Source organism: Malurus melanocephalus, unplaced genomic scaffold (assembly GCF_030028575.1).
Source record: "Malurus melanocephalus ecotype Western Australia unplaced genomic scaffold, MMel_1.1 scaffold_26, whole genome shotgun sequence".
Classification (NCBI taxonomy): Eukaryota; Metazoa; Chordata; class Aves; order Passeriformes; family Maluridae; genus Malurus; species Malurus melanocephalus.
In genome coordinates this window covers 2,867,614-2,892,951 of record NW_026623258.1, presented here as the reverse complement: position 1 = coordinate 2,892,951, position 25,338 = coordinate 2,867,614, and the positions used below count along the sequence as shown (strand labels likewise).

The 25,338-nt window shown below is 46.8% G+C and overlaps 1 protein-coding gene and 1 long non-coding RNA gene across 2 annotated transcripts; one reads left to right on the top strand and one right to left on the bottom strand.

Moving 5' to 3' along the window:
• Nucleotides 1-13,209: 13,209 nt before the first annotated feature.
• LOC130589208 (uncharacterized) lies at nucleotides 13,210-20,158 on the bottom strand. Its single transcript, XR_008967072.1, has 4 exons — nucleotides 19,714-20,158; nucleotides 18,558-18,620; nucleotides 15,960-16,082; nucleotides 13,210-13,668 (listed from the first exon to the last, which is right to left on the bottom strand). It is a non-coding gene; the product is annotated as an uncharacterized LOC130589208 (long non-coding RNA).
• A 197-nt stretch (nucleotides 20,159-20,355) lies between these two features.
• On the top strand, nucleotides 20,356-22,739 carry RHOB (ras homolog family member B). The gene has a single exon (XM_057390437.1). The coding sequence runs from the start codon at nucleotides 20,664-20,666 to the stop codon at nucleotides 21,252-21,254; it is 591 nt and encodes a 196-aa protein (XP_057246420.1). The 5' UTR covers nucleotides 20,356-20,663; the 3' UTR covers nucleotides 21,255-22,739.
• Nucleotides 22,740-25,338: the final 2,599 nt, after the last annotated feature.

Below are 25,338 nucleotides of genomic sequence, written 5' to 3'. Positions count from 1 at the left end.
GGCAGATAAATGATCATCTTTTCCTTCTAAAGGCTGGTCATCACTTCTTATTGTTTAATTTCATGGACCATGCCCTGGTTTCCAAGCGGTGACATGAAAGACAGCAGGGAAAATGAGAAGTAGCTTGAAAGAGAATTCCTGTCCATGCAAGTTTTGGCTTGTCTGAATTACCTATGTAAAAACAAGCCAATTTTACCTATGTAAAATCCAGACATGGACAACACCCAAACAACAAAGACATGTGTCCAGCAGTTCTGAAATGACAGTTTTGTTTGGTTTTTTTTTTTTTTTTTTTGCTAAATAGTAATTAATTTCCTTTCTGTTTGTACATTCTAGGCCTATTCTTCAGATCACAATCTGTTTTCSCCACRGCATGTCTGTGTCATTAACAAAGCAGAGCAACAGTTCAGTGTTTTGCCTTTTTTCATTGCTCAGACTGTGGTTGCCAAACTTCATCAACAGGTCATGATTCCTTTGAAGGGATGGCACCAGAATGCAAACAGATTTCCAGCAGAAGGTAKGACCCCTGGCACAAGGGGCACCACCACAGCCCCACCCAGTTCCTGAATTCCTAGGAGCCCAGAGCTGCCCCCAGGATCTCTCAGAGTATTGGTCCTGCTGTCTTTCTCCTTTGCTGTGGCCTTACTCCAGGGCTCTGAGTGCTCAGCTTTCCACTGACATCCCACCCTGTTTTAAAGTGGGTTAATGACACCTTGGTCTGGCTGAGCTGTTATTAAGCTTAGTTCATTCATATTTTCAAATAAAAGGAAATAATCTCATCTCACGGAAGAGGGAGCAGGAGGATCAAACAATGCCAATAGTCTTCTTTCTCCCTAGGCCAAACCCTCCCTCTTACCTATACTTTTACAATCTTTAAAAGTGTGCAGGGCCTGCAGAAAATATGGAGGGTTTTGTTCTGGGTGAAGGGCCACTCTGGTAATTTGGAGGGCCACCAGCTAAGCCACCCTTTTGGTGTCCTTGGATGGCTCCCAGTCCACTGGGGCTATGTGGGCACTCTGCAGGAAAGGRCCATGCTTCATGCACAGCAAGAAAATGCAGAGGAGCTTGGATCTATTTGAGCTGCAAACTATCCCAAGGCCCWGGGACCCTGGGATCCCCAAAACCTGCAGAGAGCTTCACCCCTTGGAGCAAGAAGAAAAGCTTGGACCAGATCCAATCCTACCAGGATTCTCATGCACCAGGCACAAGCATGTCCATGGGTAAAGGAGCAGATGGTCACTTTTCATTCCCTTGGAGCCACCTGGACTTCAGGCCACYGTGGAAGGAGAAATGATCCTTAAAAATTCCCTGCAGTCTCTACCAGCTTCCCAAAGGGTCCTCTCATCCCATGTCCCCCAGCACCAAATCTTTCTACTCCTCCTGCTCTGAGGACTGTGCTGCCAACCTGCCCAGCAACCCCCAGCCTGGTTTTCCAGGTTTTCTCATTTAGTTTACTTTGTGCCAAAAGTAGCATTCCTCAGATTTACAATGCAAAATAYCTCTCAGACAGCACCAAACTTTACTCAGGAGTCCTGAATATGGGCAAAGGACAGGGATTGGGGGATCTGGAGTAGCCATTGGCACAGATGGAGATGATGGGGAGGGCATTGCACAGCTGTGGGCTGAAACCTCAGCTTAACCTTGGCTTTCTTAAAATCACAGAATCATCAAGTCCAAWTGTTAACMCAGCATGGCCAAGCTACCACTAAACCATGYCCCTAAGCATCACATCTACACTTTTAAAAAATCCCTCCAGGGACAGTGATTCTACTACATCCCTGGATAGCCTGTTTYRATGCTTGATAACYYTTTCAATGAMGAAAYATTTCCTAATCTGATCTAAACCTTCCCTGGAGCAACTTGAGGCCATTTCTTCTTGCCCTGTTGCTTGTTTTGTGGAAGAAGAGACTCACRTCTCATTACAACTCCTCTCAGGTAATTGTAGAGAGCAATAAGATCTCCCCTAAGGCCAGACAAGTCCCCATRTCTGCTGTCCCAAAGGCAGGTGAGAGGGTCTGGAGAGCAGAGGGGCAGGGAGGTGACATCACAACAGACAGTGGGGCTGGCAGATGTCAGTGGCACTGGGTGATGAAAAGCTCAGCCTCTCCTTCCCCTGTGCCTGGACAGGACAGAGCTGAGGGTGAGCAATGGGGTCTGTCATGCCCAGGGAGTGGTTTCACTGTGCTTCCATGGGCACCTGCATGCAACCCCTGCCCAACCAGAGCTGGCTTCATCCACTGACATCGCAGAAAAGCTCTTTTTGGGGCAGGAGAGTGAGATCAAATAGCTCTGCCTGTAGTCAGACAGATGCCAGCTCTGGAGCAAGGGGGAAGGTAGTCCTGTGGCTGGAAGTGAAATTATGAATGGGAACACGTCCTGCCCTCTGCAGTAGTGTCCTCTGGTCTCTGTGTCTGTCTGTCCCTGTGTCTGTAGCCCAGGCACCCACAACCCAGCACCCACCACAGCCACGTGCTGAACAGCATTGGGGACACTTCACTTGTGCTGCAGAAAATACCCTGGGACAGGGGATTCTCCCAAGGGTCATGGCCATAGCCTGATGCAGTATTGGATAGAAAAAAAGKCAGCTTTCAGGCTGAAATCAGGGTGAGTCCTTGTGAAGTCAGGCAAATTCATGAAAACTGAATTATTCATCACTKTATTCAAAACATATCTATCCCCCTGCCATTTTGGAAATCCAGATGAAATGCTTTTGTGCTGCAGTTGAAAACCTCCAGAGGTACTTTTCTAATGCAGTTTAAAAATCTGGCTTGTTGTCTTGTCTTGAGATCAAAGCTGGYTGGGAAGCAGGAGCCACCTCCTGGAGCAGGAGGACCTTGCCCAGCTGAGCTCAGGGCTTGCTGGAAATTCACTGAGTAAAACTCAAGGCTCAAGTTGTGTAACTGAGCACAAAGTGAATCTGACTTTTTCATTATCCAAGGTGAGTGCCAACAGATAAACGCAGGGGATGATGGTGAAGGGTTAGTTACATGTATTTTTTCCATAGATGGAGCTTTGGTAGACGAAAGTTACCTATTTATTTGTGTTGGTCCCTAACACAAAGAAGCTGTAGCTGTGAGTTAAGACCTGCTTTTTTTTTTCTAGAAGAAGCCCCCTCAAAAATTAAACTATTTCCAAGAGACCATCTCAGTCCTACTGTGTCATACAATGCCTGAACAGTGCAGGAGAAACACATTTGTRTTTTCAGTGGATGCAGTTTACACCCTGGAACCCCAATTACTGTGCAGTTCAATGGGCTTTGCAAAGCATGACCCACAGAAATGCTTTGTGGGACAGTGCTCCCTCCAGAGGTGTTTTCTCAGAGGAGGAGGGACTGGCGAACAAACTCGGTATTCCCTTTCCAGCATTCCCTCAGGTAGGACAGGAGGGGAGCAKAGGGCTCCTGTGGCAGAAGAAAAGCAGAGCTATCAGTCCACCAGCTGGGCTTGTCCACAAGGAGGTATCTCCTTCTCCTGCATCTCCTGTAGGGAATACCTGGATCCATGCTCAAGGCATGTCAGCATCCACAGAGACGCTTTGTATGGCGTTAAGCAGAAATGGAGATGTCTAGCCCATATCATAAAGCTTGCAAAGCAAAGAAAACATGTAAAACACTACACCTGCTCTAGTATGTGAAAGGGTTATAGAAAATAAAGTTCAGAAGRGCAAAAACTTTGGCTGGTAACTCTGATGTCCCAGGGAGATATACTGAGAGTCACAAATGGCATCATCAATAACTAATTAATTCCTAAAAGCACGTTGATAATTAGCAGATTGCATCAACTATTGTCTCTTTGTTACTACTCAGAGTAGCAAATTCTCCAGGGTTATTTTAGGTTGCATTATGTGGCTTTTCTCAAGCCAATGTCCTGGGACCCATGTTGCCCCTGAAATATGACTGTCCTGTCTGTGGGAGSATCCACACTGTCCAGGACACTATCTTAGTGTCTTGTAGGGATGGCTTTGGCTTAGACTGGCTGGGGAGTGTAAGGGAGGAACAGGCACAACCACCATAAAAGCAAGAAAATCAACTCTGATATAAAACCTGCATCATTCACCACAAAGCCTGAAAACCAGCCCCACTCTGCTGCAGCAGTGCCATATTGGCGGCCGACATGGCCAAACTGCCCCTCACTTCCTGCTGAGGTTCTGCCAAAGCCCAGTGCAAGACACACAGCACTCTCTGAACTTCTTCCTCAAGGGAATTTCAGCCCCTGRTCACGTCCCAGACTTCAGTCTATGAAAACACAGCCAGATCCAGCTCCTGTTTCTGATGGGCTGTGTGGGTCACTGGGAGCTTTCAAACAGTCTGATGCATCTCCAGAGGAGACAGACAACAAATGGGATCCAGATGTGTCCTCCAGCACAAGGCTTTTCATTTGGAAGGAATTTCCCCAGATCTTCCCTGGRTTTTGCAGTCAGGGTTTCTCTCCTGTAATGTACAGCCATCTGGCTTCCCTCCAGCTCCCAGTCACAGCCCTGGCTTTCCAGCGGGTGAARGCACGGTCACAATTTTGCCTGCTCCTTTCCATTGCCACAGTCTGCTGCCTGTCCATTCCCTACACCCAGGGAGTGAAGATCCTGACTGTCCTGAGCACCCCACCCCGGTTCAGAAAGCCAAGCACGTTCTGGGCTGCATCCARAGCTGYGTGGCCAGCAGGYCAGGGAGGGGATTCTGCYCCTCTGCTCCACTCTGGTGACACCCCACCCACAGTCCTGCATCCAGCTCTGGGGTCRCCAGGACAGGAAGGATGTCAACCTCTTGAGTGAGGCCAGAAGTGGCCACAAAAGTTATCAGAGAGCTCAAACACCTCTCCAGGCTGAGACAATTGGGGTTGTTCTGCYGGGAGAAGAAAAGGTTCMAGGGASAMCTTAYAGCAACCTCCAGTAACTAAAGSSTACTGAAAAATGAGGACAAGCTTTTTAGTAGGGRCTTGTTGCAATGGGACAAGAGCAATGGTTTTAAACTGAAAGAGGATCAATTCAACTATGAGGATGAAAATTTTTGCAATGAGGATGTTGAGAAACACTGGCATAGGTTGTTCAGAGAGGTGGTAGGTGTGCCATCCATGGAACCATTCAAGGTCAGGCTGAACAGCAATAGTTGCTCTGAACAACCTGGAAGGTGTCCCTGCACATGGCAGGGGGGTTGGACAAGATGGCTTTTAAAGGTCCCTTTCAGYCCCAAACTGCTCTGGTTCTGATTCTTCCTTGGGAGTCCACAGCACACAGCGTGCATTTCTTGAAGAAAACAGGGCAGAGTCCTGCTGTAATGACCTGAGATGAAGCTTAAAGCTCACAGAGAAGACAGTGGAGCCAAGAACTGAGCCTGRGCTCCTTACAGCCTCCCTGCACCAKAAWTGGTGATGAAACATTTATTGATTGCAATGAAGCACTGCTGCACTGAGAGCTAAGGCAGGAGTCCATATGGCTCAGTGTTTCAAATCCYTTGCCTCAATATTTTTCCAGCTACAAAAATGTATGTATTTTTTCTTGCAGGCAGACATTTGGCAGTAGAGTTAAGTGAACTCTAAAGGCTGTTATGACTTAGACCCATCTTTGGGAGCCCAGTGATGCATGAGAAAGAGCTCAGTCTTTACAAACTCCTAAAAGCATGTATGACTACTGCACATTGCTTTTCCATTGAGACTTACAGACTACTTCCAGCATCACGGGTTAGGTTGTGGGCAGCCTCACATCAGTGCTGTGTCATCTTGTCTGTTTATTTGGTGAATTCTGATTTTCATAATTAATGCAGTAGAGAAATTCAACAGAGAATTCACTTGGGGGAAACAAATATGTCTGGGACTCCGAGGTTGAGGAATTTAAAACAAACTCTCTTTCAATAAAAGCAACCCATTAAGAGCATCTTGATTTCTATTTGAATATTTCAATTTAAAATGCTAGTTTAAAAAAGTAAATAAAACATGCTTCAGYTCTGCAAATTAAATTTATCTTCAGATAAAGTCTCTCCATTGAAAGATAACCCCAGGGTGAATTTTCCCTACATCTCATTTCTGCCCTGGGGTGTTTTCATAGCAGTCTGAGTCATCCAAAGCTCCCAAGCTGAATTAATTTCTGAATCTCATAGTTGATATCCCACAGACAAAGCCACATCAGTGATTCAGAAAAGCKCTGATTAATAGGGAGCAGGAGGAAGTCGGGCACTGCTGTTTGCCCCTGGCCATTTCCCCTCCTGCTGGTCCCAGCCTGGTTTCTGCAGGTCCCACACGATGCTGGGGATGGGGAAGCCTCATGTGTTGGTGCGAGGGTCTTGTCCCATCCCTTCCTCAAACCAGCAGCTGGGCAGCAGCTGCACCTTGAGCCATCTCCAGAGGCTGCAGCAGAGTCACAGCGAGCCCAGACAGCGCTCCTTTGCTCATGCTGCACATTGTCTCAGCTTCATCCTTTCCTGGAGTTCAGCTCCAGCCTCTCCAGCCCGTCCTGGCCCTGCACAGAAGGCTCTCCCACTGCTTGTTGCTCCTGTCTGCTGGAGGAGTGCTGAGCTGGGTTAGGAGGAGGAGGAGGAGACCCTTCCTCGCAGGGAAGGTGGGGCACTCACCAGAACTTCATGAGGTGACAAGTGACAGTCCTTAGTCAGCGAGCTCTGCCACGGGGTCTCCATCCTCTGTGTGTGGATGAGGTGCTGAGGACCTGCACACACCAGCAGCGATTACTCAGGCATGCAGAATTTTCAGCATTTTTGACTCCTCTGTTTATGCTGTGAATGTTTGCTGTGAACATTCAGCCTGTTTTGGGCACCGGGCAAGGGACACTGCCCCCAGACATGGAACAGAAATACTGATGGAGAATGTCAGAGTCCTCCATGAGCTCTGCGCTCCCAGTCCCCAGATCATCCTGTACCTTCAGCTGGGCTTGTTTTGGATGCAGTGAGAGGTGCAAACCCATCTGTGMCGGGGCTCTGCAGCACCACGCGGGTCCATGGCCGGGCCCTCCGGCGGGGTGGTTCTCCTGCTGCAGTTTGGTAGGTGGGCAGATGGTGCCATCAGGATGATTAACAGCACCAAAGCCAGCTTGCCAAGAGCCTATTGATTTTCCAGAAGKGTGACAAATCTTCTCCTTATGTACCAACCCTGAGACTGAAGTAATCTGCTTACAGCRGGAGGCAAGTCGGCTTTCAGCGTGATTTAGGGAGGGCTGGGTTGCATCCAGACACACACCAATATGATCTTTCCTGAGTGCTGTTACACAATGCCTTAATAATTAATTAGAGATAAATAAAATTTATGTTTAACACTAATTTGTAGCTGAGATAGGGCAGCAGACTGAGTGCCAGGACTAGATCCTGTGCTGGGTGAGGATGGCTTCCCAGTGAGTCAGAGTGAGTAAGGATTGCCCCTGGGCTCACTCTTTCCTCAGGGGTTTTGGTGGATGACCATGTAGGGAAGCCACTGTGGAGCTGACACTGTATTGATGTCTTTGACAGACTGAGAACTTGGGGGGATCTCTGGTTAATAGAGTTCATTGGACATGATGATTTGCCATGGTTGTAAAGCAATTGGGTTGTGGCCAGACACAAACAAGGGATGTCGTGGAACACTGTCATCACCAGGAGCACTCCTTCTCCTCTGGGGTGACACAGCCCTCATGTTTGGCACTATGAAYACATAACAAAAAGATGATGCTGAGTTTGCAATCTCATCTCTTGATCTGTATGGCAATCATCACAAAAGTGTGTCCAAAAGATCTGATAGGTGTTACCATGAGGCTTTTCCATATCTGTCTAATTACAATGGGAATCCAGCTGTCTGGGTTGTAGTGGAAGAAAACACCAAGCTTGTTCTTGTGGTGTTGAATCCTGCTTATACCCAACCCCTCAGCCTTCCCTCTGTGGTCCCTGCTTGAGGCTGAAGCATTGGTTTAGTGAGTAGTGAGGGGGATCATGATCATGCTCTGACAACCATGGTGGAGGCTGACCAAGTCCCATGGATCTTGATCTCCAGTTGTTGAAAAAAAGAAAGATGCCAATGTGCTCTTTCCAATGAGATTGGGATCAAGAGAAGAAAAACTCTGAGGTGTCTCCCTGGTATTTTCAGAGCACGATCCTCTGCTGGCAGTTTACCAYTGATGCAGCACGTACCAGGTTTACAGCAGGTCACTGGAAATGTACCCAGGCCCATTCATCGTTTTTAAAAGCAAAGCAATGCTTAAGTGCAACATTAATTTAAATTTACCTTCCTGCAGAAAACTGGTGGACAGGGAGCCTTCCAAAAGATGCATTTTTATTATCTCTCTCTTCTACCTTTGGCCGTTGATAAATATTTATTTAGGCTTAACCTGCCAAAGGCTTTAAGCACAGCTACATTTCACTTCCCTCCAGGGTAAGTGCTGGCAGGGAGCATCAGCCACGATGGGCAGAGCCTGCAGCAGACCCAAAAGTGCCTTCCCACGGTGGCCGGGGACTGTGACTAAAGCCTGGCCACAGGAACATGTGGGTCAGAGGCAGTGGAGGGGATGAACCCCAAAAGTGCCCAGTGGGGAACATGAGCCCCTCTCAGGGCTGTCCTGGGGAACCTCACCCTGAGTAAAGGGAAAGGTTCTGTGGGCTGAGAAGGGTAAGGGGTACAGGACACAGTGTGGGATGCAGAGGAGGAGCATCTTGGAATTGCACAAGACTTACTGTGGGGTGTTTAGAGGAGGAACAAAGCATGGGGAAAGGGAGAGATCTTGGTGGTTTGGGTGGGAAAACACAATGATAAGGGGATAAAAGGGGCCAGTGGCATGTCAAGAGTTGGCTGGTTGCTTTGTCTGTCTGGCCATGGCCTGCACCTGGTCAGAAGGGCCTGTCTTCTTATTGAACTGCACTTCAGAGGCTTTTCATGGATGAGGGGCTCTCTACTCTGTGTGCACATGTGTGTTGGGGGTGAATCACTGGTGASTATCAAGCTGGACTAATTGGTGACCAGGATAAGAGACTTTAGGAGACAAGTATCAAAGCARCAATAAGCCTGGTCTGGATGCTGAAGGCTCCAGAGACCTGTGTGTTGGCTACTGGAGGGACCAGGGGGTCCTGGCCAGCTACTGGGGATGTTGTGGAGTCTGGAAGCCAGCTGAGAGACCTGACTGTGTGTGTCTGTGCAAGAACCAACTGGAGATGAGAGGATTCAGGGACCAGCTACTGTGCAGAATTGAGTGWCTCAGGATACTGGCCACATTGTAGATAAATCCATGCAAATGAAGAAATAAATATATAATACAAATATATGTATTTATTCTATTAATGGGTTTTCGTCATGATCTGCCAGAGAGTAGAACAGGATGAGCCCTTGGAGCTGCWTGTGTTTGTTTGTGTGTTGAGTGTTTCTGTGGAGCTGGTCACATGTGCACCCAGATATGAGCTGTGTTCGTGCTCATGAGCCTGCTGGGAGCACACACTGCCCTGGGGCAGGGAACTGTGGCCACCTTCCCTCTGCCAGGCCACTGGATTTATCATCCTGTGATAGTGACCTGTTCACTTGGGCCTGCAGTTGGGTTGAGGCCAAGGACAGACTCTGCCAAGACTGTCCTACTGGCTGAGCAAAAGCTTTGAAAGGGAGAAGATGATCCTTTTAATGCCTTCAAGCTTACAAACTCCTGCTCAGWCAAATCTGGATGATGACTGACAGCTAAATCCCCCATTCCCAGCACCCAGGCACATCCATCTCGCAACACTGCTTGGCTCAGCACACCTGGGCTGACAAAGTTGCTCCCACTGGCATCGAACTGCTCAGAAACCAGTCATGGGTGTGATTCATGAGCTGGATGTTTCTCTGCCAATCTGCCCCCTCAACAGGCACAGCCTGAGGGATGTGCTGAGACAAATCCCCTCCACAAGCTCTGTCACCCTGACACAGGAGGCAGCTGGTGTAAAGCATGTGCTGGGGAACTGAGCAGATTGAATTGTGAACACATCAACACTCTGGAGGTACTTTCAGTGATGGACAAGTCCACTAGCAGAGATGAAGCTTTCAAGGCCTTAGGGACACATAAAATTTAGCTTTGACAAATAAATTGCAATCCTTATTCCTTTTCATTTGCTACCCCGAGTTGCTGTGGAGGAATACCATGATCCAGCCCTGTAATTCCAACAAAATATAATAACAAATTACAGGCTCTTGTATCACTTTGACATCCTCCAAGTGATTGCAGAGGTACAAGATGATTAATTTTTTAAAACAGATGCAGTACATTTCACAAAATGAAYTTGATTAAGTGGTAAGACATTATGAAGAAAACTGAGACAAAACCCTAAGACAATCTRTTTTCATAAAATATAACATGCTTCATGTCTGAAGACAATTTTGAGTAAACAGATGAATTAGTAGGTAGACTGATAGATTGTCCACTCGGAAGATATATTTACATAAGAAWCTAACACAAAATGGAGAATGGGCTTGCTAAGCAAGACATATTACCCCATCTCCACTCCATCTGTGAAACAGGCAATGAAAAGGAAAGAACACATGGGGCTTTTTTTAGTTCCAAACTGCTCYTCCTTCCAAAGCCCTGYACTGGATRCTGTGCTAGGAGGTTTTTGCTAAAGCACTGCTGATACATCACTTTGTAGATGTCTCTGAAGCTTACAGGCTCTTCTTATATCTCTGTACAAAACACATTCTAGACTGTCATGGCTTTTGTGGTTTRCCATGGTCTGTAGAGCCCTATAGGGGGAGATCAGGTCCTTTATCAAATGGAATCTGGAAGAGGTGTTAGAAAGCATTTGTGTTCAGGAATTTGTTTTTTCCCCAACAAAGTCAGCCTGTCTACAAACCTTGCCTTGATGACATTCTTAAGCATGCAGGTTACTACAACACTATTTCATGGAATATATAAACTATCTTTGCAACGAAAATGGAAAATTGCTCTCGCACACTGCTTTCTCGTTGTTATGTACTGACTTTACTTATTTATTTAGATATTCTTATTTCTACTGAATACATCAATATCATTTATTTGCATATTTGCTTTGCTGAAATCCCAAATTGTACAGTATATCATCATATTCACCTGCTGTTTCAATTGGACAGCTGTGGTGATGGGGAGCAAATGGCATATTTCATCTTAGAAATGGCCCTGTTGAGTGATATATTAACTTCATTTAATTTCCATTTCTGTTCCATACTACTCCTTTCCTTTGGTTTTTTTTTTTTTTATTTTCCTTAATAAATACTCATGTTTAATATTTAAATAGACAAAAGGAAAAAAAAGGTTAATAAAACATTTGCCTCTGCCTCTCATTCTTCTCCTCTCCCTTCCAACATTGAAAGAATGACTTACATTAGAGGAGAGCACTTTGGCTTGAGCCTAGCCTGGATATTGACTGCTGGCAGTTTCTGTATGCATTCATCACTATTGACTTTTGCTCCAAGTTTAAAATATGGGCATGTATCACTTTCCAAGTATCAAACTCCTTCAGACTTTCTAGCTCCTCAATGGCTGATGCCTGAGCTCTTCCAAGGCCGATGCCTGAGCTCTTCCAAGGCTAATACCCGTGCTCTTCACTTGGATGAGTACAATACCCATCCCAGCAGGCCTGTGGCTAGGAGTCCAGTATCACCTGGCAGGTGTCCCTGCACTGGAGGCTGCAGAGGATCCTGGAGATGCAGTCCTCAGTGGGAAAGGTGAACCAGCACCCCCTGAACTCTGTGCTGCTATGGGGTATCTCTTCCTTCCAGCTGCTTTGCAGTGCAGACGTGCACAGCCTCTTCTGCACAGCCACACATACTCACCCTGAGGGGGAATACAGAGCCATCCTCAGATACAGCGTGAGGATACTACACTGACCATTGGGACATATCCCTGWCTTTCTGGATTGCAGGACAATGCTAAAATATAGAATGGGAAACCATCTAGTTTCTCTAGGCATTTCTCATGGGAGACAATTGCTCTAAAATATGGACACCAGCCAAAAGGATTTCTCAGCCACATAGTAACTGGCTTTTGCAAAAGTGCTCTGAGACAGATACAGAGGGAGAGTGTTGGTCTTTTGAGAGAAGTGGCAAAAAGTGAATTCAAACAGTTTTAGCAAAAGATGATAAAAAAACCTTGCGTGAGTTTTTCTTTTCCAGTTGTAGAGGGGTATACAATTTGTGGAAACAAATTGCCAACTTTCTATTTCCCATTGAAAAAAAAACCAAAAAGGTGAATGTTATGAAACAGAAACTAAAGTCAGTGTAACAACAGTTCAATTCAGAGATATGCACAGGGAATATTGAAACCAATTATCCTTGTCTTGAACAAAACACCCTTCTGGAGGAAAGCACTGGTTTATTTAGASTGAAAACACACCAGCCAAGATGATGCCCAGTGAAGGACGTGTGAGCTCTGTTTGACCCAAGTGGTCAGATCTTTCTGAGCAGGGGGAGCAGTAAGTGTTCAGGATCTTTGCCTCTCTCCAGTCTTGTGCTCCACATCMGAGGCACCTGAGACACCTGTGCTCTTTAACTTATCTACAGACTAATCCTTCCCACCCACACAAGCACCTTCAGGATGGAAATAACAATTTAAACCTATYTACATAAATACAGCTCTTTGAAAGGTGCTAATGATGCTACTACCTGAATCAGGAGAGCACTTAAGCACAGCAGACAGCACGCCCAAGTTGCATGGGGAGAAGAGTTTTAAAGTTTGGGTACAATATCAGGTTGCATCAAGGGATTATTATAGACAGAGGGGAGAGGAAATTGAGATTAAGAATGGCCCAGGAGACTGTTTAAACAGGAAAGAGCATGGAAAAAAAGGAAAAAGAAAGCTCCAAGAACTAGATGATTCACAGTTACTTCAGGCAGCAGTTTAAGTTTCTCAGTTTGGAAATGGAAATAACACCTACTTATCACCAAGAGATGGGCTGGTAATTCATGTTGAAAAAGATTCCTGGAAGAAAGGTACTTTTGGAAATGTCATCCTTGAAGCGTTTGTTGTTATTGCACAGTGTGATTCTGGACTTCAAAACTGCAACCAAAAATTGATGTAGAAGGAGGGCAGCAAGCCATCCAATACTGAATACTTGGCCAGCCCAAATRTTTCTACCCATGATATTATCAATAAACAAATACTGATGGGAAGAGTGGGTAAGAAAAAAAAAACCTTAAGTGTGTATTTTGCTAGGTGTCTCACATGGAAAAGCTCATCTGCAAAGTGTAYAGCTCCAGGTGTGTAATCAGTTTAGAAATTTRTCTTTATTCTCATTTTGTTTCCCTYGGKGGRGCTTTAACCAGGYTGCCAGACTGATGACACCAGCTCTGAGGAAGTCAGCRAAAGAAAGWGACAGAATTCCATGGCCYCCTAGTTCATGACAGTTATGCTCAATTAGCGCTGTACCTTCACTTCAGGATCAGAAGGGGTTTGCCTTTAAATATTTCTGTCCACTTCTGTTACAGCATGTGTCTTCAAACCCTGCAGTCACATTACTTGCCTCCTTCCAGCCTTATGCCTTTAATTTCAGTCCATAACYCCATTCTTCGGGCTGCCAGCACTCAGTGCTTCTCAGAAGGGAGAGCTGGGGWGTTGCACCCCAAGTCTTTCCATTTTGGTCTGTCTCTGTGCCTCTCTGAGATGTTCTGCTCAGGTTGACAKTGTGTCTCAGTCTCTTTCCAGACTGTTAATGACTTGCAAAGTCGACAGCATAGGTTGCTGGCATTCCCTCTCCTTCATGTCTTGTGCCTGCAAGTGCTAAGGAAAGACAGAAAAATTTAACATACATCCAGCTCATAAGAACAAAGAGGTACAGAAATGAAAATCTAGTCTTTTTCTCTACATTTAAGGTAGGAATTCAGTCAAGAATTGGACTATGCTACCCCAAACCCAGGCTAGTTTAGTCACCTGTGACTGAAGAAGAGGTGGAGATAGCAGTGCCCCACATTGTGCTCTATGCTATACATTGCATTCCTGATGCATATATGGAACCAAGCTTGGGCCAGCCCTACAAATGTATCCTRGAGAAAGTCAAACCTGCTCTGCCAGTCAAAACCCTCTGCTATTAGCACAGCAGACTATTGGATACCCATGTGGTGGCACCCTTCCCTGAGGACACCCTTCAGGGTAGAGTATGGAAGGGAGTACATCCTARGAAACTTCTTCAGCACAGCTGTTTGCACTAAATCTTGCTACMAGAAGACTGGGATTAGATTCACTAAAACATATGTTCTTGTGCTTGTCCTGCTAATGGTGGTTTATGCTTCTATCCTAGTCTGTGTGTATTTTCCTTGACCAAAAAACCTTTGTGGAGAATGGTAGCTTGGTCATTGCCATTTCTCAAGATGGGTACTCATCTCAAAAGTATAATTGTTCTATTTGGCCTGTATTGGAGTTGAAGAAGGAAATAAATCCAAMTTTTAAAGTGTGATGCTTTGTAGATAAGGGACRTTTTCCTCCTACAACATAAAAGTAGCACAAACACAGCAGCAACAAAAGTATCTGCTTACTTTTCCACATGATGAAATCCAACAACAAAGTAATGTTCACTTCTTRTGAAATTTGGCAGTGTCTGTAGTGTCTCTTTCTCCTCCTTTCCTCAAGCAATGCACATTGGTTAATGATCTCCAGGCCTCTATCATCACCTTATTTACTCTTGGCAGAACAGCCCGGGTGAGCTTAAGGCCCAATGCTGTCAGCTTTTCCTTCTGTAGTGTTAATCATCCCCTTGCCTGGAGAAGTTTCTTCTTAATACCTCAGCTCTATCTTGACAGCCCCTGAAATAACAGGCACCGTGGGGCAGAACACTTTGATTTCTGGAACCCAAAAATCAAGGATGTTTTGCTKTAAGCCAGTCCTGTCCATGAAGAAGCACCTTAAAATGACATCAGTAGATGTCTATATCCTTGTGGAACACTGCCTGGGGATCTCAGTAACTGGCTTCATTCTTCCCTCACACATCCAAGAGAATGAGTATCATCTCTTTCCCATCCACCTCTGTGTCAGTAGTGACAGCATTGGCTCACAAGACTTGGGGGGGAGTCTTCATGACATGGCAAATTATTTTACCCCAGGGTTGACCTCCAACAACAGGTAGCTTTCTCCTAAAATAAGCCATTCCTTCAAAATCAAGATAAAGTACAAAATTACATATTCCCAGGAGAGGACATTTTTTCTATTTAAGATTTTGTGAGGGATAGAAGGAGGAGAGAAATTTCATTAGTTAGGAATTTCCCTTATCTCCTTTTTTTTCTCTCCATACTCCTGTCTTTCCTKTCTTCCTTATTTTATCCCCCTTTTAATTTTTCTGCCATCAGAATCTTCTGAAATTTTGACTACCTTGTTCTTGCCTAATATTACAAATCAAAAAATTAGGGTATAAGCCAAATCTGTATGTAACCATGTAACCACGTAACAAGACTCCTGCAGTGCCCTATATTTGTTTTTTATCATCTCAGATATTGTTTATAGTCAATGTTCAGTCCATAACCGATTTTTTAGATTAAATGACTTAATTTTGTGAGTGAGATGGAATGTAAATCATTGTAGTGAACWACTTTAAATGGGTTGTATTGACATTTTTCCTGCCATGATCTGTTGATGGCAATAGCTCTTCTGTGTGCATCCATTCTGCTTTTACTCATAGATCAGTTATCACGTGGGAATTAGGAAAGTGTTCTCAGTGTTCACAGAGTCATGGTTAATGAAATAGAATTTGTTAGACTGACAGGATAGTAATTTCCTCCATCAACCATTTTTTCTTAGATCAGTTTCTTCTAATGTTGTTTCTGCCTCAGCTTCCTCAGGTCAGAGGTTCCCCTGCGGAGAGAACTGACCACCACATTTCAAAAACCATCATGAAGAACACAGTGATTAAAGGAATAGGTTAATGTGTCTTAATATAGTCATGTAATCTATGTGGAGAACAACATGACATCATTGTTTGTTTGAAGAATCTACTGGCAATAAAGTGAAAATTACACAAATCATTAACAAATCACAACATGTTTACTTCAGAAGTTTCCTTGTTCTTCTTGCGAAAGACTCACCCTGTGTGAGCACTTCAGAACAGAGTGTGCCAAACTCCTTGGTGGAACATGGGCTGRCAGTGCTGGAGTGTGAAACACGAGCAGGATCTGCCAGAGGGACCCTCAGAACATCACTTTCTAGATCTGCCAAGGCATCACAAATAAATGAATTGCAGCATCAAAGAATGGATGAGGTGAGAGGGGATTATCTACTCCACCCTGCCCTGCTCAGGGCAGGATCAACTACAGCAGRTTGCTCAGRACTGTGCCCAGTTTGAATATGCCCAAGGATGGAGACTCCACAGCCTCTGTGGGCAGCCTTTGCCAGTGTCTGACCATCCTCAAAGTAGTGGAATGAAGTACATCCTCTGGAGAGTCTAAAGAGGAAGAATTTCCTATTGTTAAGGGTATTATCTTGACATCCATCAACAGAGACTGAATTCTCTGCCCTCTTGTTAGCACTGGACAAGCAATTTTTACTCTGTCTCTGTTTTCCTGGTAGACAAAGACCGCAAGGTGTCTGCAGTCATTAAAACCTGAGAACAAAGGAAACCAGAAGTGGATTACTTTGGTCTCTCTGTAGAGAGAACTGTTTTCAAAGGCATTATTGGTGATACAGATATGTAACATGATTAGTATCTGCAATGGTTATGTGGTCAACCCATTTATTTCATACAGCTACAGAAGGGTTCTTCAACTGAGATGAGGGGTTGTAGGTCTAAAAATTCTAGCCTAAGGATGAGGAACCTGTTTTTATATAATTTGAACTCAGCTGGAGACAAAAGGCCACTTTAATTTACTGTAGTGGTATCATTTTACTCYGCCAGACCATATTTCCTGACTCCTATTAAAATATAAATGTTACAGCCTTGCTATAAGAACTTGAAAAAATTAAAASCAASAGCTGACTGACCTCTCATTCCCTGRAAGAGCAATRCCAGTGGATCCCATACAGCTCTTTAGTCATGAAGACATTTCTTTTTTTTGGGATGATGTGCTTTCATGTGCGCTGTACTTAGCATAAACCTCTGTTTGAAAATACACAGCTCTTGTCAYCTTGTCCTGTTGTGCCTTGGTATTCCAGTTTCTAGGTAAATCAATCTGACTTCTCTGCTGAGAGCACTGAGAGAGTTGAACTCTGCTTTTCTCCAGGTACACTGGGAAGMAGTGGACCTGCTGTGACACACAGAAAGTAGTCTGGTTCCTAAATGTGCCAGAAACTCCTAGCAGCTTAGAGAGACAGATATTCACCATTTCTGCCCATCCTCCCACATCTACTCTGAGCTTTTCCACACTARCCTGTGAACTGCTCAAATTTAGCCATCTCTTGACTTCCTCCCTTTGCTGAGAAGCTTTGCCTGCATGAGGACTGCAGGATGCCTGATGCCAGCATTACAAGTCAGCGTGCAGGACTCAATGTGCCATTAGAGCACACATGGCTCCCTCAGCATGTAAAGCCACAGCAGGCACTGTACTTACTTGCCTACTTATTGACAAAAAGGAGAAAGATTGCCTTCCCCACTGAGCTTTCATGCTTTTGGTACAGATCGACGCTTGAACACAAATTATCTGAGTTACAGACATGCCCTTTTAGAAAATCTGTTTAGCAAGAAGAGCAGGAGGGGGAATATAATCTGGAAACAATCTCCAGTAATTGACAGGAATTGTTTTTTTTCAGCAACAAAATAGATGCCACTTGGATTAAATAAAAAAAAAACCAAAAAAAACCAACCAAACAAAAAAATCTGAGTTTTAATCTCAAAACCATGAGCACAAACAGTGAAGGCAAACAAATGGTGCCTTCTTTCTCCTATTCYGTGCTTTCTTCACCAATCATACAGATGTATGTGGTGCAGCAGAACTAYTGCTCTGCTTAGAGAGTGCATATTTACGGGTAACTAGAAGTGAAGATTCAGTTTGCCTAAAGAAATATAATTTAGCGTATCATGCAGATTCATGCAGAAAATATAAAAACTACAACATAAAGCTCAAAGTCAGCCCTAAAATACATGAGCTGGGTACACTCACTAAGTGCAAGTGTGGGATAACCAGAGTGACTCAGATGCTCCCCGTAGAGGCTGTTACTGTAGTGTACCCCAGAACAGTGAAATGAGTGTGATCTCAGCCTGAGTGGGTCACAGGGCTGAGTCTCACAATGCAAAGCCTCTGGAAAAAATATTTTACAAAGCGTTTGAAACCCCTGGTCAGGGAATTACATGGCCTTTGCTGAAGTCTGTCTTGCAAGGTGAGAGATGAAACATCAGGCCCTTTGAATTTAGCACGACTGTGTGGAAGACAAGAGATGTGAGGCTTCACTAGAAAATGAGGCGCTCRTGGCTGAGACCAAAGTTGGATGCTGGAAATATATGTGTACTGCTCAGTTACAAGGAAAGCTCATGCTGTGGGTTTGACTTAYATTAGCTGGACATTTGTGGAGTGATTCCTTAGCACAATTTGGAAGCTGGGARCAGCAGTTTGGATGAGATCGCTCTGCTTTGAAGTCTTTAATGAGTTAAGGAGCACGTATGTGGGACACTCGAGGCACACGGGTAATTGCCAGCAGCACTCTGGGCGAACAACAGAGCCCTGTGCTTTGAAATGAATAAGCTGCTTATTTACCTGCCTTCCGCAGCACAGATCATTCGGTTGATTCCTTTTTCTATATAACAAAACGTTTCGCTCCTGAAAAGACAAAACCAAACATGCAGGCACGATTCAAAAGTCAAATACAAACGGAATCAGAAGTATATTTAAGCAGGATTTCTCAGGACGGATGAAGCCCTTGCCGCTTCTCCCGCTGCCGTCCCAGAGGTGGATTTTTGCAAGGATCGGGAGCAGAAGGTGCAGGGCGCAGAGCGGCCGCGAGAGGGCGCCGAGCCCCCGCCGTCAGCGCAGCGGGGCCGGGGCGCCGCGGGGGCGGGAGCGGCGACTTCACTGGGATTGACATTGTACAGCAAAAATATACAGCAAAAATATACAGCAAAAATATACAGAAATCACTCTGCTGCCTCTCCGAACGGCCTTGCGTGCTCGGGAGTGTAGAGAAAATAGCTACAAGCTGCCAGCGCTCCATCGCCAGGAGGGCTTGGCAGCATGCGGATGATTTCTGCGCAGTTTTGCGAAGAATTTAAGCTTGTGAGCAGTGACAACAAATTTAAAGGGACGATGCAAACCAGAAATTTGGCCCTTTCGAAGGCCACAGATACTGAACATTGAGGTCTATATCTACACTTATTTGTTGGGTTCTTTCAAAAATCAGTTTGAATTTGTTATTTTCACTGAACATAAAATATGTAGTATGGCCCCTGTAAGATCAGGGTGCAAATCCATCCATCACTATCCGGGGACATACTCTTTTRACAGAGAGAAACGGTTATTACAAAAACCTCGCAGAATATGAATTTTATTTCAATATCCGGGATTAAGTGAACCTTTTGCCTTATAGGCACACCCTCCTCTGTAATAGTCTGCTGCGAGTAACTTGTCAAGAAATTTGATGTACTCAGTGATGCGTTCACTCTCCAAGTGGGTATTTGAAAACATAATTTTTAATAACAACGGTATTGTACAAACCGCTTATTTTTTGTTCTATTCACTAATGCCAGTGCTGGCTAGGAAAACGGGACACTTTGGATCAAACCCCGAGCGGCACTAGCCACAGGACTTGGTCTGTGTGGAAAAACTCGCAGGGGAAAGGTTGGGACAGCCCAGACATTCGCACCCTGCCCCTCCAGTAACCCCGGACTAGAGCRTTTTGCGCCCCTTTATGTCCCACCTTCTTTTTTTCATTGCTGCGGCTTCCGATATCCCTGTAAATCGAGACCCAAAGGCCATTTCAGTTCAAGYCTGCTGCTTCTCCCGGTTTACAATTCCTCCTCTCCCTTTTGGCCAAGAGCTGGCGAGAGGAGAACATGATGAATTTTTTAAGGWAGGGAGTCTAGCGCTTTTCCAGTAGCATCCAGCGGACGCTTTTGTTTYATTCAACCGCCAGCAATACTCTCAGCTCACTTTGCCTGGGCTTTAAAGCAGCCCTTGGGACGCAGCGGCTCTCCCCGTTTCTTTTGGTTGCTCGCCCAGACTCTTCACACCGGYCATCCCGAGCGGCGAGACTGCGGCGGGGACCGGCCCTGCCCTGTCCCGGCGCCAAGCCGGGATCCCCCGGGGCCGGGAGGGCTCGGGCCGGGGCCAGGGAGCTCCCCCGCCGCCCTCAGAGCGGCTCCTCCCGCCGCGACCCCGCGCCCGCCGCCCCAGCCCAGCCCGGCCGCTCCCCGCCCTCCGCCGGCCCCGCCTCCCGCCCGCGGCAGCCGCCAATCGCAGCGCTTCTCGCCGGGGATGACCTCACTCTTTACCTTCCCATTGGTTGGCTATATTAAGAAAGTCGCGAGCGCCTTTAAATAGCGGCGCCGGGCCGCAGCTTGCGGCAGTGGCTGCGCGGAGCGGGTTTTGTGTGAGTGTTCGCTGTGAGGGCTGGAACCGGCGTTAGCGCTTCCACTGCAGGGCTCCGGGACCGGCGGCGCTGCCCTGCGGYCGTAGCGCTGCCTCGAGGCAGGAGACGGAGGCGCGGTGCCGGTGCGTAAAGAGAGGAGGGCGCGCCCGCCTGCCTGCGCGGGCCGGCTCGCCACGGTGCCCTGTGAGAAGCGAGAAGGAGCGGGAGGCGGCGGCCGCGGGGAGGAGGGCGCTGCCATCGTCCTGCTGCACGGCAAGACCAGCTTGGCGAGCCTGGCCATGGCCGCCATCCGCAAGAAGCTGGTGGTGGTGGGGGACGGTGCCTGTGGTAAGACTTGCCTCCTCATCGTCTTCAGCAAGGACGAGTTCCCCGAGGTTTACGTGCCCACCGTYTTCGAGAACTACGTGGCGGACATCGAGGTGGACGGCAAGCAGGTGGAGCTGGCCCTGTGGGACACAGCTGGCCAGGAGGACTATGACCGCCTGCGTCCCCTTTCCTACCCAGACACCGATGTGATCCTCATGTGCTTCTCCGTGGACAGCCCGGACTCGCTGGAGAACATCCCGGAGAAGTGGGTGCCCGAAGTGAAGCACTTTTGCCCCAACGTCCCCATCATCCTGGTGGCCAACAAGAAGGACCTGCGCAACGACGAGCACGTGCGGAACGAGCTGGCCCGCATGAAGCAGGAGCCGGTGCGCACCGAGGACGGCCGGGCCATGGCCATTCGCATCCAGGCCTACGACTACCTCGAGTGCTCGGCCAAGACCAAGGAGGGTGTCCGGGAGGTGTTCGAGACGGCCACCCGAGCAGCCCTGCAGAAGCGCTACGGCACCCAGAACGGCTGCATCAACTGCTGCAAAGTCCTATAGGGCGTGTCTGGAGCGCGGCGCTGGGCACAGCGCCTGGGTCACCTGTTGGCAGGTGCAGAGGAGCTGGGTTCTACACGCACACGGCATCTGCCTGTCCCCTCCGCTAGGGGCTGGCCGTGGATGGGGGTGGGGGCTAAGGGAGGGAGCACGCTCCTTGAGCCTTGGCCGAAAAGGGTTGTGCTTGCTCAGCCGTGGGGACGGAGGGAGGGGGGGATTGCATGCCCTGAGTCTTGGGAATAAAGTGGGGAGAAGCCTTCTACCACCGGCCACCGCGAGTTAGTCGCGGACTCGACAAAACAAAAAGCTGCTGAGACTGGACTGAGCAAACGTTGCACCCGGCTCTGCCCCTTTGCCAACACCTGCTGCTCTCTGCTCCCGGGCAGCCTCCTCTCTTTTGCAAGAGGAGGGCGGTGGAGCTGAGATGCTCAAAGGACTTCTGCCTCCTGCCTGCATGTGCCTCCACCTAGGTGAGCTGGGGAAAGGGGCTGCCCCTCTCCCAGGCTGCCTGCAGCATCTTCGCTTCTCCCTCACATGTTTCAGCCTGAGCCTGACCTGCTGTGGAAATTAGTGCCCTGAAGACCGAGACTGGGAGGGGAGGGTCATCCCAAGTGAAGCCTGTATATATCTTAACTTTTCTGTCTTGTGCAAACTGGGGTAGTGCAGGGGGTGCTTACTTAAAGTGAGGTGGGGAGGGGGTGCCCAGGTGGGACTTGTGTTGTGCAAAGGAACTCTCCCTGAGTGACTGATGCCTGCTGATAACAGGAGCCTTGAACTGACTTCAGCTGCAGAAGCCACCAGGCCAGAAAGTAAAGCTGAACTGTCCTACTTGCTGGACATCCACCTCCTGACAGATGAGGCAGGATGAGCAAGGGGATGATATTGCCATATGATGATCTTGGTGCCTGCTCCTTACTTGTAATGTTGTCTCCTGCAAGTGTGTTGATTTGGGTTTATTTAAAAGTTTATTTTCAAAAGAAGTTACTTTGCACAACTTGGTGGATTTGTTTTTTTTGATGTTTTAAATTAAACACTCAATGCACTCATCATCTGCATTCAACACTGTAGCATTGGAAACATTTTTACTCAGTAACCTCATCTGGGTCTTGTTTAAAATTTATTTCAACRCAAGACAAAATAAAACCACTGTATATTTTTGCCTTGGAAAAAAGATGGGTGAAAACACTGTTCCTTATGCAGTGAGTACATCAGACTTTAGTACTAAAGGGCAGTTTAAAGAATCAAGGTTTATTTAAAACTTATTTTCACAGGGTGGCCAACCTGGGTGAAAATAATTGTGTTTCTCTGGTTCAGAGAACAAATGTATCCGTTTATGTTTGTTTACTTTTCTCCCTCTTCCCTCAACAGTGGTACTGAGACTGTTTTTAATAAACTGACATGGCAAAAACTGAGATGTATATGATGTTTACATAAAACTATAGTGTATGCAGTTTTTTATGTAAAGTATTAAAAGATTCTATGCTGACACTTGTGAGAGCAGTGTTGTGATTCATGGAGACTGTCCTCAGGTTGCAGCAGTACACCTGGATGGTGTTGAACAAGACTGGAGTTTGCCCCTGGCCTGCACATGCTTTTATTTGTTTTTTTTTTCCACTGGCTGAAATACCTGTCTGGCAGCTTTTAGAGGTTGATGGTTTTATTTCCCTTCTGGAGAGTGGCTTCCTTGGTTTTTCTGTGTGTGGCATGTGGAAGTGTACTCAAAAGTCAGGGTGGTGACTAATCCATCGTTGCTGTTGAGCATAGGAAACCTCTGTGGCTTGTGCTTGGCCTCCGAGTGAGCTGGTGTAGCAGCAAAACAGGCACAAAACTGAAAAATAGCAGAGGTGGTAAGACTTTTCTCAAGAAGATACTTCAATAAAAGTAGTTTTCTTTAGTGATCTCCCAGTGCTTGGAGTGCAGCAGGGCATGGGGGCAAACACTGCTCTCTATTGAAGCAGGAGTCCCCTAAGCTGCCTGGCTGGATTTCTCAGTTGCTGGCCTCATTAATTCCCACACTGATGTAAGAGATGTGTGTAAGATCTCTGTGTCAGGGATCCCCAGCATGACACTGTGCCTGTCCCTTCCCTCTCTGTGCCTGGGTGCACGAGGCCCTGTGGTGCTGCCTGTGGCAGTGGCTCCTKGAAGGAGAGGTGGCCTTCTGCAAAATGCCATTGTTGCTGAACAATTAAGTCCTATGCACAAAGTGCTCATGTTTCCTATTTTTTTTTTCCTGGAAAAGCTTCCTCAAGTACCTGAAAGAGAAATCTCAGGGCAGTTTATATTTTCATAAATCCTTTCCACTCCTTTTGCAAAGATGTGAGAAGAGAGTTGAGCCTTTTCTTGTTTTGACCTATGAATATCTGCTAGGGTACAAATAGTTCAGAAATGTTAACAACTGTCAACAAATACGGCAGTAAGCCAAATGCGTGTAGTGGCTTTTGCTCATTTGCTCACAGAGGACTCTTCCAGCAGCCAGCTAAAACTGATGGGGTTTTTTAGACAGACTGACATAGCAATACCAGGTTCCTTGTTCAACACCTGGAAAGTCAATCAGCCATAATGTGAAAATCCTGGAGTACATGCTCAGTCCATGCTGCGAGTTTATTACACTGCTTCCTATGATCCCTAATGAAAGACAGAGGCATTTTCACATAGACGTTTCACCAGGATTTCTTGGAAGGCACCTGAGTCCCAGGTTTTGGGTACCCTTCTCAATTCTCCTGGTACTTAAATTTTAATTTCAGTTCTCCCAGTATTCAATGTATGAGTTTCTTACCTTCAATTTAAGAACRCTAAAATCAGACATCCTTTGGAAGAGCTCAGTTTTGGATGTGTAAAGGGCCATGGCCAAAGAYCTCATTCTTGCAGGGGCACTCAATCTCCCAGCTCTGTGCTGAGTAACACACGTGATGCCAACCAGTGATGTTAAAAACTGCAGTGGAAACCTTGTCATTTAAATGATTGTAATAGCTGAAAAACTTACCAATTCTGTTAGACTGCAGCAATAGCTAATTTTCTCAAAACCCCAAAGGAGAAMGCATTAATATTTGTATTTTAAACASTGGGAAATGGGTTAGCATTGCATCCYGGTATAATTAACTATACCAATATTTTCCACTGAGGTGCTTACAAGGTAATTACATTCATTATTTCCAATTGGACTTTTGCCCAAGTCAGGGATACAGCCTCTGGCCCAAGGGGAAAAAGCTGCAAGAAAGCACATTTTGGTTTTAACGGAGCATGACCTTTCTCTGCTACTCGTGGAGCTGAGTAAGCCGAGAGGGTGAGATCACTGTGGGAGTCCACCCATTAGGGTCAGATGGTGGTGGGATCACAGCTCTAACAGAACTCCTTTTACTTTGTGTCACATTGCTGGGCTTGCTTTGGTGGAGGGGGACCACAAGGTGTGGCACATCCCACCCTTGGTGACTCAGATTGCTGGACAGGGCCAGGCTGACGCCCCAGGGTGTGGGGGTGTCACACTGACCACTCCATCAGACATCCTGACAGGGCCAGGCTGACGCCCCAGGGTGTGGGGGTGTCACACTGACCACTCCATCAGACATCCTGACAGGGCCAGGCTGACGCCCCAGGGTGTGGGGGTGTCACACTGACCACTCCATCAGACATCCTGACAGGGCCAGGCTGACGCCCCAGGGTGTGGGGGTGTCACACTGACCAGCTCCACCCCACAGTTGCATCTGCCCAAGTGCACCCAGAGTCTCCCCCTGTCAGGGCCAGGCTGGCACCTGAGCTTGGGGCAGGTGSCTGACAACCTACACCCTGCATTCAGACAGAGGATTGGTTTCATCTGGACCTCCCCTTGCTTATCTTCATCTGGTCCCCTAATTCATGTTCACCTGATGCCAGTCTGTCTGCTGTAACCTTCTGGCAGGAGAAGCGGTGACACTGAACAAGTCAGGGCGTCAGAGGAAGGTCAGSCACCAGCTCATCTCGCAGTCTCTGCACCCACTGCCAGGCACACAGAGGCTTTCCCAGCTGTGTCCCCACACTGCACAGATGTGCTCAGTCSAGGAAAGGTTGCACCTTCCCTTGTTCTGTTCAGGATGAATTCAGYTTATGCTAA